Genomic DNA, 16,004 nt, shown 5'->3' with positions numbered 1-16,004 from the left:
TCTCTTCCTCAAGAGCTTGTACCTATTCTTAGTTACGATACCGCACTGCCAGCTATGTATTATTCTTTAAATAGAGGAAAAGTAACAGAAACAAAATAATCTTTCATAGTAGCCTTCACCATTCAGCTGAATTTCAATTAAAATCTCTTCAACTAAACAGAAAACAAAAGCCAAGGAATAAGATTTTATGTAGTCTTTTGGCAAGTCCCTTCATTGTTTATAATATTCAAAAACTTACAAGTGTAATTCATTCTGGAGATTTTTTTTTTTTTTTTTTTTTAAATTCTACAGAGAAAGAGAGATCACAAGTAGGCAGAGAGTCAGGCTGAGCAGATGCGGGACTCTATCCCAGGACCCTGAGATCATGACCTGCGCCAAAGGCAGAGGCTTTAACCCACTGAGCTACCCAGGCACCCCCTGGAGATATTTTTTTAAGGCATTTTCCTATGGACTTGTCACAAACCATTCAAGTGTGACAAGTCCATAGGAAAATGCCTTTAAAATCTAAACCTGTTCCCATTGTGTATTAAGTAAAGAGATATACTTTGAATAATTTTCATTTCCTTTTCTCTTTTTCCATTTTCTTACCTCCTTCTAGTGTTGTATTCTATTCTAGATCATTTCTTCAGGTCTCTAGCAGTTTACTGAGTCTCCAACTCATCTACATCTGGTCTATTTCTTAATCTAACCACTGACCTCAATTTCACAGTATTTTTTTCTATGACTGCATTTGGTTTTTTTCATAGTGTTGCATTCTTGCCTTAGGTTTTATCCTATGACTACTTTTGGCATCCTCTCAGGCTAGGAGACCCTGTGGTACAAATCACTTGAAGATGGCTGACTCTAGATAGGCTTTCAATTTCTTGTGGATGACAGATACCTTTTCCAGACATGATCTTGACATTCTTTCTTTTTTCCCCAGACACTAGGCTGTTTTTCTCATTCCTCTTTCATATCAAATACGCTTTGTTAATCTGGGTTTCATGTGAGGGGCTGGGTTCCAACTTCCTATGGCCTTAGTCCATACTGCCTCTTCGGAACTTGAGGGACATGAAAATGCCATCAAAATCAAAACAGCAGTGTTTACGCTCCTGTGAGCTCCTTGGCCTCAACTCCACTTCACTTCCCTAAATTTACTTTTCCTCTTGTTCTGGCAACTGTAGCTTTCTCCCTTTAGCTGTTTTTATTTTACTGTTTTCACCCTTTCTATGTGCGGAAGGCAGGGTTTACCATAGCACATTTTAGACTACCATTCTGACCACAAGCATAAATTGCTCTTCTCTCTTGTCTTGTTTTGTTTAAGATTTTATTTATCTGACAGACAGAAATCAAAAGTAGGCAGAGAGGCAGGCAGAGAGAGAGGTGGGGAAACAGGCTCCCCACTGAGCAGAGAGCCTGATGCCGGGCTCGATCCCAGGACCCTGAGATCATAACCTGAGCCGAAGGCAGAGGCTTAAACCCACTGAGCCACCCAGGCGCCCCAATATATTGCTCTTCTAATAATAGATTACACTGATCCATAATTGTGGTAGGGAAAATGGCCAAGTTCTGGAGCTAAATATTTTGTGTTTCGTATATAAGTAGGCAAAGAAGGGTTTGCATATAGCAATCTTAGTAAATTATTTTAGTAACATAAAAGCTAAAATAAAAAGGCTAAAAATCTATACTGGCAAATGCAATTGAGACAGAAGCCTCTTTGAAGCTTTCATCAAAATTATTTTAAAATTTGTGCTTTCTACTCAAAATTGTCCTTCATTCCCGTTTAATATCAGTGTGCCTGATTCGACAAAACAGAACACTAGGGACAGACTTTGGTCACCTGGCTCTGAGGCTGTAACTATAGGTAAGACTATTTAATATTCACTGTTCAATTCACTTCTTCCAGTCATCCTTCTCTCAGAGACCGATGCAGAACACGCTGCATAAACCTTTCATCATGTTAGAGAACCACCGCCACTCAACACAGTTAGCGTGACAAGGGAATAGTTTTATCTGTTGGGTTCAAGAAAGGTTTGGAGAAAGAAAATAGAAAGCAGAAGCCAATTAGGCAGCAAATCATAACCAATCAGAAGCTAACAAGAACAAGAAGAATAGAGAGAAATGTGGGGAAGAATGTAAGAAAGCTTTCTGAAAAAAAATTATCAGCTATATCTATCACAAATCAATAGGCAGAAGAGCTCATGACTAGGGTACACACAAAACAGGAAGCATAAAGAGGTTGTGCAGAAGATAAAAAGGTAATTTTTTAAAATAGATAATGAGGTTGCATATACTGATTATGAGGTGATGGTGAGATATTATTGTGGAAATATTCTGTTTTCATTAGGACTATGTTATGCTATGTTACTCATAGCAGGTGATATAAACTATTTGTCACTAATCCATACTCGGATAAGGAAGAGGCCCCGAATATAAATCAAACTTTTACTAAGAACATTGCTTAATTTAGCTAGTATTTTTTAAAGCAAGATTTCACAAAGAACAGAAGCAGTATGCACTAGTCCAAGGGCCACTCCTTGAGAAGCCCTTCACTAGACTCTAAGTTCTACTCCCTGTAATAAAGATGCTAAGAATATAAAATCTAGACTCTCTGGAGTCCAACTGGTAAACTATTTATTGAACAAACATATATAATGTCGACTCATATGTAATTACTAATGTAATTAATGAGTCCCATGACAACCCTATGAGATAAATATTATTATTACATTTTATGGATAAGGAAATTGAAGTACAGAAAAGTTAAGGAACTTGCCCAAGTTCACCCAACCTTAAGTGGCAGAGCTGGGGTCTGAACCCCCAGAAATGGACAAAAGTGATGCTCTTAAAACCCTATTATGCTGCCTCTTAGTATTTATACGTAAGTTTGTCTGACAGAAATAATAATTTATTAAAAATGCTTAGTACAGTGCTTTCACACATTTTAACAAGGTAATAAATATTTGTTGAATCAATGGACAAAGCAGCTAGAAAAATCGGAGAAAAGAAAGATCTACGTAAGAAATATGGACATGAGTTTCTTCCTTGAGACAAAGTTTAAGGTCTTTAAGAAAGAAATGTAAGGACAAATATTAAACATTTGCGGTTTAACAAAGACTTTTAATGTTTGGAAGACAAACCAACAAAGAAAAGAGAGATTCTTAAAAAGAATTTTAAAATTTCATGAAGGAAAAGTGAAACAACTTTAACAAAAGCTAGAAAGAAAAGCAACAAAACCTCTGGTTTTATTGAGAAAGTTGCTATCTAATGACCTTTACAAGCAGAGTAATGTATGCACCAACTAACTGTAAAGAATAAAAAAACAACTTAGACAGCAATTATAAATAACTTATTTCAGAATACGGCAGGGAACACAATGCAAAATGAGACTCCAGCACCAGTGGGAAGCAAAAGAAAACAGAGATCTTTTTAAAAAATGCAAATTATCTTTTACACTGTACTTCCACTATAAAATCTCCTTTTAGTTACCTCAAATGTAAGCACGAAACTGACCTGAGATACCTCAATACGGTAATATTCCAAATGTAATCTGACAGACACATTCCTATAATCTAGTAATAGTGAGAGGCAGGATAAGTAAACCATCATTAATTACTACTCATGGCATTATCTAATAACCCAATGGCAATGATGGAAATTGATTTTTTTCTTACTTGACTAAACATTTTGCATGTATGCTGACTGAGTCACAAAATTTTAGAGGTTTCTTACCTCATCCAAGCATTTCTTAAGCTTCTGTGAACTCCTACACCAACATTTCATTAACCCACTTACCTAGTTTGACTTTGCATGTGTAAAAAAGGTAGACCTAAACCTGCCCCAAGCAATTTAATAAGAATTATGCAGATAATTATCAGCAAGACGCAAACAAGAAGAAAAGATTAGGTTTCAAGAGTTTATTAGCAATGACAAAATGCTTAGAGTTTAAGTTTTTCAAATGTTAACAGTAACAACCTTAGAGAAAGAAGATACACAAGTACATCATAACATATACACAAAGTATCACTGAACACAATAAAGAGTATGTATCAAGCCATATACACAAATAAAAATAACAGAATTTAATGAAAAACATGCTGCAGAAAAAAAAGTAACTTAAAAATGACTATAGATGAGAAAAATTGTTTATAAATGTGGAAAATAATCCAAGGGTAACAATAATTAATAATTTTTGAGTAATAATTATACCACAAAGTCTCTTACCAGTGTCTGAAATGTAAGCATGAAGTTGTACTGAGTCATCAGAAGATACATTTGAAAGGTCATCTAAAGACTTGGAAAAGAAAAAAAAAGAAAAAAAAAAACGTTTAATTTTATAAGGAAAAAAGTGTTAAAGCATCTTGTATCATATATGCCTTACTCATCTTGCCCCACATAAACTTTATATTGTTTGCATTCCTCCCCCAACAAAAATCCTCTCTATTTATACTAACAGGAGAGAGAAAATACAGAATTAAAAAACTACAAAGTATTTCAGAAATGAACTTAGTCGATTATTTCCTCCTTCATTGCTTATCCATATACCGACATTTGTTACTTCTCAATTATATTCAATACATGGCAAGGAAAAAAATATGGATAAAAATAATTAGACATGTTCTTAAGTTAACATTTTAATTTTTTTAATGTTGACCTATACTAGAGTCAATTCTGTATTATTTAACATTTCAGTTAATTTGGAAATGATTTTAGATTTCTTATCTATAAAATGAGTACCTACACATCACAGGGTTATATAAGGATTAAATAAAAAGACATGTAAAATATTTAGTAAGACTACCTAACACAAAAAATATGTTGCCTGTTATGATTTCTTATTCCATGAAGTGATTCCAGAGTCTAAAACAGATTTTAAATAATTTTCAAAAACAGTTCCACAGACAAAAAATTATTAGAGTGACCCAAAATGAATCTATATTCAACTATGGCCTTTGGGTTTAAATTTAAGACTTTTTTGCCCCATATTCACACACCCACACATACCTAGAAGGGCATATAATCACATAATGCTGTACAGAAAGAGTTAATGAGTCAAATATATTTCAAATAATAATAATAACAACACAATATTATATACTTGGAATCACTAAGAGGGTAAATCTTAAATATTCTCAATACAAAAAGAAATGGTAATTAATTATGTGATGTGATGGAGGGGTTAGCTAACCCTAAAGTGGTAACCATTTTGTAGTATCAAACCAATATGTTGTACCTCTTCAACTTATGTAATGTTTTGTCAATTATATCTCAATATAGCTAGAAAAAAATAAACAACAACAAAAAAGAGTTCATTTGAAATTGCTCTCCATAGAAAGGAATGCTTGCAAGCCTGGCCCTTGGATGACATGTGGGAATTCAGAATTAGGGAAGGTTCCCACCATTCCTTAACTGCAAAGAGTTCACTGTACCTAATAACTGTTTATGCTGAACACCTGCTTTCCTTCTGCGAGTCTGGAATTTTAGTATGTACTAACTAGAGATTTGTCTACGTGACCTGCCTTCAATGAAAATCCTTGTCACTTAGTCTCAGATGAGCTTTCCTGGTAGCAACATTTCACATGTGTTGTCACATTCATTTCTGGAGGAATTAAGTTTGCCTAATGTAACTTTCATGGGAGAGGATTCTTGGATACTTGTACTTGGTTTCCTCTGGACTTTGCTGCATGGCCTTTTCCCTGTGCTGATTTTGCTTTCTATTCTTTTTCTCTAATAAATCCTTTCCATAGGAGTCAGACTATGCTAAGGCCTATGAGTCCTCTAATAATCACTGAACATCAAAATGGTCTTGAGGACCTCTGACACACAGACATTATATGATTCACACGTTTCTTACACTCTAAAAACCACAGGATCTGAATGAACTTTGGGACCTAACATGATATTGTCGATATTACTAGAAGAGTCTTTTAAATGACTTAAATGCAGCCATATATGACATAAAGCCATTTAAATTAAGGCAACTACATTCTCAAAAGAAAGCCAAAAGGTTACTACTTAAGACTGTTCATTAGGAGAAGCAAAATATGGTAACAACATACAGATAATCCAATATTTCCCTGGTCAAGTCAAGTGGATGAATCATTAAATTAAAATGGGTCTAGTCCAGGCTTCACCAGTGACACCCTAAGAGACTTTAGCCAAATCAACTCTTTCTTGTACTTCAATTTTCTCAATAGTACAACAGTATAATACTTGCTCTACAACTTTGTCAGTTTACAGAATGAATTATAATGCTCTGAAAAGAGAGTGCACTTATTTTTAAGTGGTCATATGACCTGTAATAAAACATCTTGATAGAAACACAATCTTTGTTTTAATACTACTTTTATGTGAAAGATAGAAGCCTCAAGAAAATAGAATATTCTACAAAATTTAGATTGTTATCGATTATGATCTTCTAATTATAAGCGATCACAGAGAATATAAAACAATTTTCAAGAAGTATTTTTGTTATTATTAACCCTCCTTTGTAGTAACATTTCAGCAGCAAAACAGTACTTACTGCTTTAAACGTTACCATCTTATGCTATGCAACACAGAAATTGTTAGAAAACTTTGTACCTGTATGTCTTTTTAGCACACTTAAACAATATTATTTCCATTTAATATGATGAAAAAATCCAATGAAACATCTCTTAAACATTAGTCACAGATATAAGGCAAATGTAATTATCAAGTAGACTATAAAATTACAATTAGTGAAATAATACCAACTACATTCTGATTTAGAGTAAGTATTATTTAATAAAAGAAAAATGTTATTTCAAAACAAGTAGACTAATGCTGTCCTGAAATAAAATATAATTTTTGTAAAGTAATCCTTCAGTTAAGATTCTTGGACTGCTTGCAAAAAAAGAATTTTTTTTTAACATCATTCTGAGACAAAAAAGGAAAGTTCAGATTTACTGTGATAATCCATATAACAATGACGGCACTGCTAGAAATGCCTGAAATTTACCCGCCAGTCCCAAATAAAAAATGAATAAATCCCCACATTAAATATTTTCTTTGCTTACTATATTGGAAAAAACTATAATGATCTATTTTACAATCTTAAAACTATTTTTTAAATGTAGCTATCCACTAAAATTTGTCTATATATTTAAAAAGAAAGAATTCAAAAGACTCTAGCTACTTAAAACCTTGAATATAATAGATTCATGTGAGTAACAAAATACTGCAAATCACTGACCTCAAGTGTGACCTTTGTCGATCGAGAGAGACTATGTGGTTTATATTTCTATGTGACAAAGGAATCACTCTTATTTGAAAAAGCACTTATTCCAGATATGGAATAAAGAAAAAAAAAGTATTTGTTACTAGTGTTCAAACACTTGTACAAGCACTACAAGTGTGACTACTTGAAATTTCAAATGAATGAAGCTTCATCACAATTGAAAACTTTCATTATAAACGAACATTATTGCTAATACTTTCTTCATGCTCTAGGAGTTACTCCTTTTTGTTATAAGGTTACAAAATATAAAGAATAAATGATAATGATACCAAATTTAGGATTTAGGAAAATATTTCAAATGTTACAACATATCTGACACAACACTATGGCTGACTGCTTCAGTGTTTTGTTACAGGCTGTACTTTGTAGAGTAATAAAACACTCAATAAGGTTATTTTTTGAAATATAGTTATACAGAATACAACATAAGATAATGGACCTATAGACCATTTAGCTTTTACAAAAAGTGAAAGAAAAAGTAATGTGAATAGAATAAGAACAAAGCAAACAATCTCTCCCTAATCCCCTATAAACTCTAGACTGAAACTTTCATAGAACATATTTCTTCCTAGCAGCATTTTATGAAATAACTTATTCATTACAAGGATGGATATACAAAAGAACTGAAATGTTCACTATTTCACACTTCCCTGTGAATGTATAAAATGCCAATGACAGCTTATGTGCTAAAAATATATCACCCTTAAATTTGTAATCATAAAATAATGTTGCTTAATTTACTCTAAGGCCTTAAGCTTAAAAAAATTTTTTACAACAACCAGAACTGGTTGTAGTGCACACGTTAAGAAATATCTGGGAGTTTTCAGACATCCTAATTTTATATTTCTTTTCTACACACAAAAAGAGAAACCTAATTTCAATGTAAACATTTGTATATCACAAGTTTACTATCCAACATAGCACTAACCAAAAAGTCATTTCAAAATACTACATATTGGGAGTGAAAATAATGAAGTCACCTTTTTTACCAAATACAACTGAATTATGCAGGTGTAACATAAGCCCATTTTTTAAAAATAAAAATAAATTTCAGAGACGCTTATTATGTGAATTTAACATTTAAAGTAAATAACTTATTATATTAAAGGATGATCTGAGAGCTTCTAATATTTACTTAGGTGTATTTACTTTTATATTTTTAAGTCACTGTGATAATTAAGTGCCCATAATAATACTTACCAAATTTATGCTTCCAGTAGGAGATCCATTAAAAGACTCTGTGAGAGGAGAAATTCAAGTTAGTACATAGAAGAAAACTTTTGAAAGAGTTCTTTTACCTAAGATTCAAACACCAAGAATGAAAGTCACCCAAGCAAAGACATAATGAAACAGCAAAGGAAACTGTGGTATACTACTCCTCAAACACCTGCTCCCTTAAGCCTCATGTTTTTGCAAGCCACATATTTCAGAGGAAAACAATATATATATATATACATACACACACACACACACACACACACACACACACACACATACACACACACACACATACACACCTGAGTTGCCCCTATAAAACACACACCAAAAATAGACATTCATGTATAGGAGAGCAATTATTAAATATTTTATTCTTATTGTATCACATAAAGTTTTCTGATAAAACATAAACATGAAGAAAACACTGTAGAGTGAAGTTCATTAGGAAATGTCAAGGTTTTTTTGTTAGTTCTGTCTTACTGGATTAAGAAATAATACAAATAAAATTTTTCTTTCATGTGAAGAATAAATAGATTAGTTTGTATATATACCTATTATGTCCACTTATTCTTGGTAGATTTGGCTCAAAAACATTACAACCCTAGATTCGTAGATCAATATATAACCAATAGAAAAAGATATATAAACTCCATATGTACTGCCATTTAATTAAAAAGCTAAAAATTGTTTTAGAAAGTAATGTTAGAGAGCCAAGTCAATTACACATTATTAAAATTAATGTCTTTTCCTTTGGTGTTTTATTCTATATATAAGCACATAGAGTTACCAATTAAGATGTCTCTCACTTAAAAACAGAAATGAATATATGCTGAAGCAGTAAACATAAACAGCTTAAAGTTAATGTATGGCTTCCAGAACTTAAGAGATTATTTATGAATCTAGGTATCTAAACAGGTCTTCAAAACCACTTTCTATAACTTTTAGAAAGAAGCAGTTCGTGTTGCTTTCCAGCTTCAACAACTCTAAATGCCCAAGAACATTTCTTGGTCCCTCAGACCTATGGTCACAAAAAGTAAACAGGAAATTCCACCCAGGATTACCCCCTCGTTAACAGCAAAGTGATAACTAAAATGAGCAAACAGTTCTCTATCCACCTTATTCAATTATATACCTCCTACTTCCTTCTGTAGTCTGCCCACCTCTTCAATCTTTCTACCAAAGACAAATCAAATTAAAAGAGCAATCAGAAGGAAAACAAGGTGTAATTTATTTTTGTGATCAACAATAAGAAGATCCAGAAATAGAGTCTAAAATCAATCAAGGCCCACATTTAGTCAAGAATTTGATAACTGCCTATGAACATTAGAAAACAAAAGAAAGTATGATTTCATATGGCAAGAAAACTGTGAGTAAAATTAAAACAGAGCATTAGATATTTTTAATATTTAATCATTAAATGTATTAATATGGTTAATCAATTAATATGGTTTTAATGTTCTAATGAATGAGAAATATCAACTTTAAAAGTATTTTAAGGCTGAACTAACTTAAAAAAGCAATACAAAGAGAAAGAGAAGGAAAAAAGGGGAGGAGAAAGAACACACATAATTACAATAGCCATTCAGCTACCTACCTACCTACTGAAGTTTGATTAAATAGGAATGAAATTCCTTCCCCAGAAGGGGAAAAAAAACCAACCCACTGAAGGATACAATCACACATAATAAGACTTGGCCCATTCATTTTAGGCTCACCTGTAGCCTCCATTTTTAAAAAAATTATCTATACAGTTAAAAACTAGATTAGAGAATCATTTTTAAAATGTCTAAAAAATAAACTGTCAAGAATATTTTTTTTAATTTTATTTATTTGAGAGAGAGAGAGAAAGAGAAAATGAGCGGGGGTGGGGCACAGAAGGAGAGGGAGAAGCAGGCTCTCCACTGAGCAGGGAGCCCCACACAAGGCTTGATCCCAGGACCCTGGGATCATGACCTGAGCCAAAGGCAGATGCTTAACAGAATGAGTGACCCAGGCACCTCAAGAAACTTAATTTTAAAGATAAAAACTGATTTTATAACAAAAAATGTGGGGAAGGCCTATTTTTGATTAAATAATCTTATAATAACAAGAAAATCATAAGCATTACTATTTGAAAAAATCCCAGCAACTGCCTAAAACCTAAACACCAGCAAAGACAATAAATCTGACATTTATTTATACCCATCATTCTACATACTTTTTTCAAATGGTTTCAAGAAAAGGAGTTAGACAATTTCTTAGTTATAAAGATTATAAAAGGTCACCAAAAAGGACAAAAAATATTAAAAAGCAATGTCTTAGAAAGACAAAAGATACATTAATGTATATGATTCCAAAGTTCAATCAATAATTCCAATGTGAAGGATGACTCTGTGGCTGATACATAAGAGAAGTACATTTACTTCCGATCAAGACAAGTTGCAGAAAAAAATTTTTAATGTACTTTATGCTTTAAGTAAGTTTTGGGAAGTTTCTGATAAAAAAATTGGTTCCATTAGTTGCACAGAAGACAACTAAGTAGATTGCCTAGAAAGGTATGAATAAAAGTTAAAGTCAATTTACAAGACTTTTAGTAGAGTTCTTATACAATAGTTCTTATACTGCCACAGAATGTAACACTACTATCATCATTTTAAATTATAGATTACTTAGAAGCTCAAACAATTGGCTGATTATGATTTAACTTATCTCCGCTCATTCTGGGTCATATAGCAAATCCTATATAATACTAAGAAATCTCTAGACTAAGGAATCTCTAGATGAAATGAAAATAAAAATATTTATATATTTATTTATATATTTTTTATATATAGTGCGCTGCTACTTGCAAATTTCATAGCAGCTCTGTAAAAGATTTTTCAATAGAAACAGTAAGTACAGATAACACTGTATGATAAATTTGAGTTACACTGAATTTTACTCAGCTCCCACAGAAGCACTCTTAAAAAAAAACCCAAACTTCCTTAATTATGCAATCAAATCCAGTTAATGGAACATTATTCCAGGTTTATAAATTAAACCAGAAAAAGTATTAATTTAAAAACTCAAAATATTAGATCAACAGCCAATATAGAATTATTAAAACTCAAATGCAAACTCCTGTAACTGGATTTCTTAGATTATTTAAAAAGTAAACTCTTACTAATACAGACCAAGAAAAGAAGGAGGAGGGAGAGGGGATGAGAAGAGTAAGAACCTGCTGTAACAGAGATTATTTTTTAAAGCAATGCTAACTGGGGCGCCTGGGTGTCTCAGTTGTTAAGTGTCTGCCTTCAGCTCAGGTCATGATCCCAGGGTCCTGGGATGGAGCCCCACATTGCGGTCCCTGCTCAGCGGAAAGCCTGCTTCCCCCTCTCCCACTTCCCCTGCTCGTGTTCCCTCTCTCACCGTGTCTCCCTCTATCAAATAAATAGATAGATAGGTAGATAGATGGATAAAAATAAAGCAATGCTAACTATTTAACAGATGTATTGTATCTCCAACTTGAAGTAGTCCTGCCCATAGAGCCTATTCATAAATGGTTAAAATTACTCTCAAAATAATTAGTGAACTCTTGCCCACTTACTTTTTATTTCCATTGCTTATTTGAACATACCAGGAAGCTTATCACACCTTACATATTCTATTAGTTTTATAAGTACTTCTGAATTGGATCACCAGTAAAATGGTCATTGGACTTCATAATATGCACGCCTGTGCTCTAAAGGCTGCCTCTCCCACTATTTTTAAATAACTGCTTTTATACTACTAATAAAAATGGATGTTTTAGTTTATAAATCATTCACCTATACATAATTTCCTTTAAATCCAACAATGCTGTAACAACAACTCTGAGGTAAGATATTACTATGACAAAATTATTATTCTAAATTTACAACTGCGAAAAACTAGACTTAAATTAAGTGTTTGGTCAACACCATGGTACTAAGTAGTAGAACGGCAGTAAAATCTAAATATTTTGATTCTCAAAGCCTGCTTTCTTTATTATGTCATACTGATAATATCCTCATTTGAAAACAACTGAAAGATTGGAATAAGCCACTCACTAGTTTCTTCCACCTTATACAATGCAGGATTTGGAAAACAGTATTACAAAAGAGAAAAAAATTATTTTTTTTTAAATAATGCTTTATATAGTTTATGGTACATTCTCAGGATCATGGCTTGTTATCTCATTTAATCTTCTCAATAATCCCGCTGTTATTCTTGAATATTATTAGTTACTAGCAAAATGGAAAATATAATAAAAAATATTTGGGTGACAAAACTCAAGAAAACATTCTTCTTAAGACTTCAAGGTTTTTATAGTTATGTTTTAATGTGTTATTAAATTTTCAGCCTTTTAATTTAGTGTAGTAACTAAATTTTGTCATTTATGGAGTTTTAAATATTTTACAATTTATATTGGGCTTCAAGCCATTTTTTACCTTGCTTGAAACATTGTCTTTTGGTCAACAGTATTTAGGAATAGATCTACGTATACGTGCGTGCGCGCGTGCGCGCGCACACACACACACACACACACATACACACACACGTGCACATGTGCCACCTTACCTCCATCACCATCATCTGATCCTCTGAAACTAGGATCTTTTAACATATCCAGCTCAGCTAACATGCGCACATAAAGTGCATTCTGTCTGAAGGAAGGATAAAATCTTTCATCTCGTAGCATCAATTCATAAACCTTGTTGAAATAAATCAAGATATTTCACCATTAATACAGATAATGTACTAATTTTCACTAATAAGATCTCAACAAAAGCTAGAATGAGGTCTTGTTATAATCAATCACAGGTTCCAAATTTATAAGGTGCCAGCAATAAGCCTACATCACAACTAATGATTTCTCAACTAATTTCAAAATTAACAATCCCTCTAGTACCTAAGTGCATTGAAAATGGTCCCAGTGCAAGGCAAGTCACATGACAGGTTATAGGTAATGTTCCAGGAACTAGTGTTCTCTAAGAAACAAGTCTACATATAGGCTCCAGGAACACAGTAAAATAAATTTATGTCAGGCCACTTATACATCATCATTAACTCATGAAATTCTATGACTATATATCTGGCCCTTTAGTCAAATTTAAATAACAACCCAAATAAGGATTTTCCTCATTTGTCATTTAAATAAACAAACAAAAGACTGGCCTACTTTTTTTTTTTTTAATGAGAAGTGTTAGTTAACTTATCTTTTTAGTTACCATTATACTTCTATGTTTCAATAACCTTTTAAAAAATCAATTACATGCATATAAAAACACATTTTCATAAGAAACATATAATGACAAATGTTATATATAATACCTTCCTTTGAATGTCATCAAAGATTTCAGGGGTTGGATCTTCATGATTCAAAGTATCTGCTAATTTTGCTACCAAATAATCATCAACAGTAACTCTTGGAGATGCCTAACAGAGAAAAATAAAATAATGACCTTTTTGAGTTTCTAAATACAACTTAATTATTAGAGTATAAGAATTATATAATGGATGGAACCATATTATTGAAAGTAATTGGTAAAAAAAAAAAAAAAATCCTTGGTTTGTAAACAACACCTTGACATTTAAGAAGGCTGAAACAAAACAAAAAACCTTCTTGTCATCATGTAGTATAAAGTACACTGGGAGACAAACATGGATTTAAATCTTGACATTAGCTGAATTAGTTACCTCTCAATAGGATTCATTTCCTCAATCTGTAAAATGGAGATAATACTTCCTATGGTTATTATATAACCATATAAATATTTCGCCATATTAAAAGAGATTTATCTGGGCACCTAAGTGGCTCAGTAGGTTAAGCAGCTGCCATCGGCTCAGGTCATGATCCCAGAGTCCTGGGACTGAGCCCTGAGTCAGCTACTTGCTCAGCAGAGAGTCAGCTTATCTCCCTCTCTCTGCCTGTTCCCCTGCTCATGTTCTCCCTCCCTCTGTCTACCTCAAGTAAATAAAATCTTAAAAAAAAAAAAATATTAAAAAAAAAAAGAGATTTCTAAGGCATACAACCAGTGTCTGGCACATAGGAATACTGTCATGAGGAGTTAGTGCTGAGTATCAAGTAGTCCTGGATGTGTATTTAATATGACTGCCAAAAGAGTAAGTCATTTGTTACTTATTTAACACTAGAGACAATCTTTTTAAATAGTCTTTAAGAGATTACTGTTCTCCTAAATTTGGCTTAAAATGCTGCAGCAAAGTTCCAGTGTGATACGGGAGGTCAAAAAATATAAAATGTTGATTTTTCCAACAACTTCCATTTTAAAGAGCATAATATGACAGATATGCCACACAAATATAAAATTTGATGTTCAATGTGAAAAATTTCTTTAAAGAAAGAAAAAATGCTGAAAAGCTAGAAATATGGTCATCTTTGGCATGCCAGCTTTTGAATTTCTAACTCTGAAGGCTCTGGAGAATAAATGAACGATCAGGATGGGAAATTCTAAAGAAACTTGCACAAGAATGCATTGTTTAAATAATTTTTCTACCCAACAGAATATCCAAGGAAAAGATTGGATAAATACAGAAAAGGAGAAAAGGTTTCAAGAGTAAGTAAACAACAGGGTATAAATGTGTAGGAAAAGGCCTACACAATGTGTAATGCTCCCTGGTTCACTCTACATTCTAGTTAGTAAACCCAAGTAGGTGGTTAGGGTTTTTTGCAGGAGGAAGGAAGGAGTGCTTATTTGTTGTTTGTGTGTGTAGAGGAGGATGTGGTGGTGGTGGTGGTGTGTGTGTGGTTTCCCCTGAAACAAAAAAAGAATTGAACAACTTCAAGTATGTGATAAAAATTAGAGAGGGACTGATTTTAGCTTATTTTGTCCTGTCAGTTGCCCTCTAAGCTCACGAAACTCAGTTTCTAGGATATAAGAGGCATACTTAAAAATCGTAACATTTTACATTTATTTAGTTTACTTTTTCCTATAGTCTCAAATATACACAACTGGGTTAGGACTCATCCTTGGTATAACGTGACCAATACTTTTAAAGAGCTTTCATGGGACACAAGCAGCCAGATCTACCTACTTAAAAAAAATAAGTACAGAAAAAATATTTATGTATATTTTTTACCACTTTAATATAAAAATGCAAAAATGTGTTTTTCGAAAATTATCTATTAATCTGTATTCTGTACTTTTCACACAAATGTGGTTATTTAAATAAAACAAGAGGACTAGTTAACAGCAGCAATTAGTAATTAATAAGACTAATTAAACAAATAATATTTGAGAGAAACATACTAGGTTTTACCCTCTAATACACTATGTAACTTTTTAAGCTTTTTTAAAAGATATTTAAATATTGTAGGCTATATTATTGTGTATTGTTAAAATGCATAAATATAAGACCTCGAAAAAAGTTATACACAGAGGCACGTTGGTGGCTCAGTCATTAAACATCTGCCTTTGGCTCGGGTCATGATCTCAGGGTCCTGGGGTACAGCCTAGCATCGGGCTCCCTGCTCAGTGGGAAGCCTGCGTCTCACCCTCCCACTCCCCCTGCTTGTGTTCCTTCTCTCACTGTGTCTGTCTGTTAAATAAAT

General features: G+C 32.8%; 1 protein-coding gene across 3 annotated transcripts in view; it reads right to left on the bottom strand.

The window, feature by feature from the left end:
• The window catches only part of SNX13 (sorting nexin 13), a 132,666-nt gene that overhangs the window by 23,859 nt on the left and 92,803 nt on the right, over positions 1–16,004 (bottom strand). For all 3 annotated transcript variants that reach the window (XM_032873811.1, XM_032873792.1, XM_032873801.1), the window contains exons 14-17: positions 13,766–13,870; positions 13,013–13,145; positions 8,438–8,475; positions 4,204–4,273 (exon numbers count right to left, since the gene is read on the bottom strand). In XM_032873811.1, the coding sequence (XP_032729702.1) occupies positions 4,204–4,273; positions 8,438–8,475; positions 13,013–13,145; positions 13,766–13,870 (346 nt within the window). The remainder of the gene's footprint in view (positions 1–4,203; positions 4,274–8,437; positions 8,476–13,012; positions 13,146–13,765; positions 13,871–16,004) is intronic.

Source organism: Lontra canadensis, unplaced genomic scaffold (genome assembly GCF_010015895.1).
Source record: "Lontra canadensis isolate GAN:19392208 unplaced genomic scaffold, GSC_riverotter_1.0 scaffold2, whole genome shotgun sequence".
Taxonomy (NCBI): domain Eukaryota; kingdom Metazoa; phylum Chordata; class Mammalia; order Carnivora; family Mustelidae; genus Lontra; species Lontra canadensis.
Note: the sequence above shows the minus strand (reverse complement) of the source record. Positions and strands in the feature narration are given on the sequence as shown.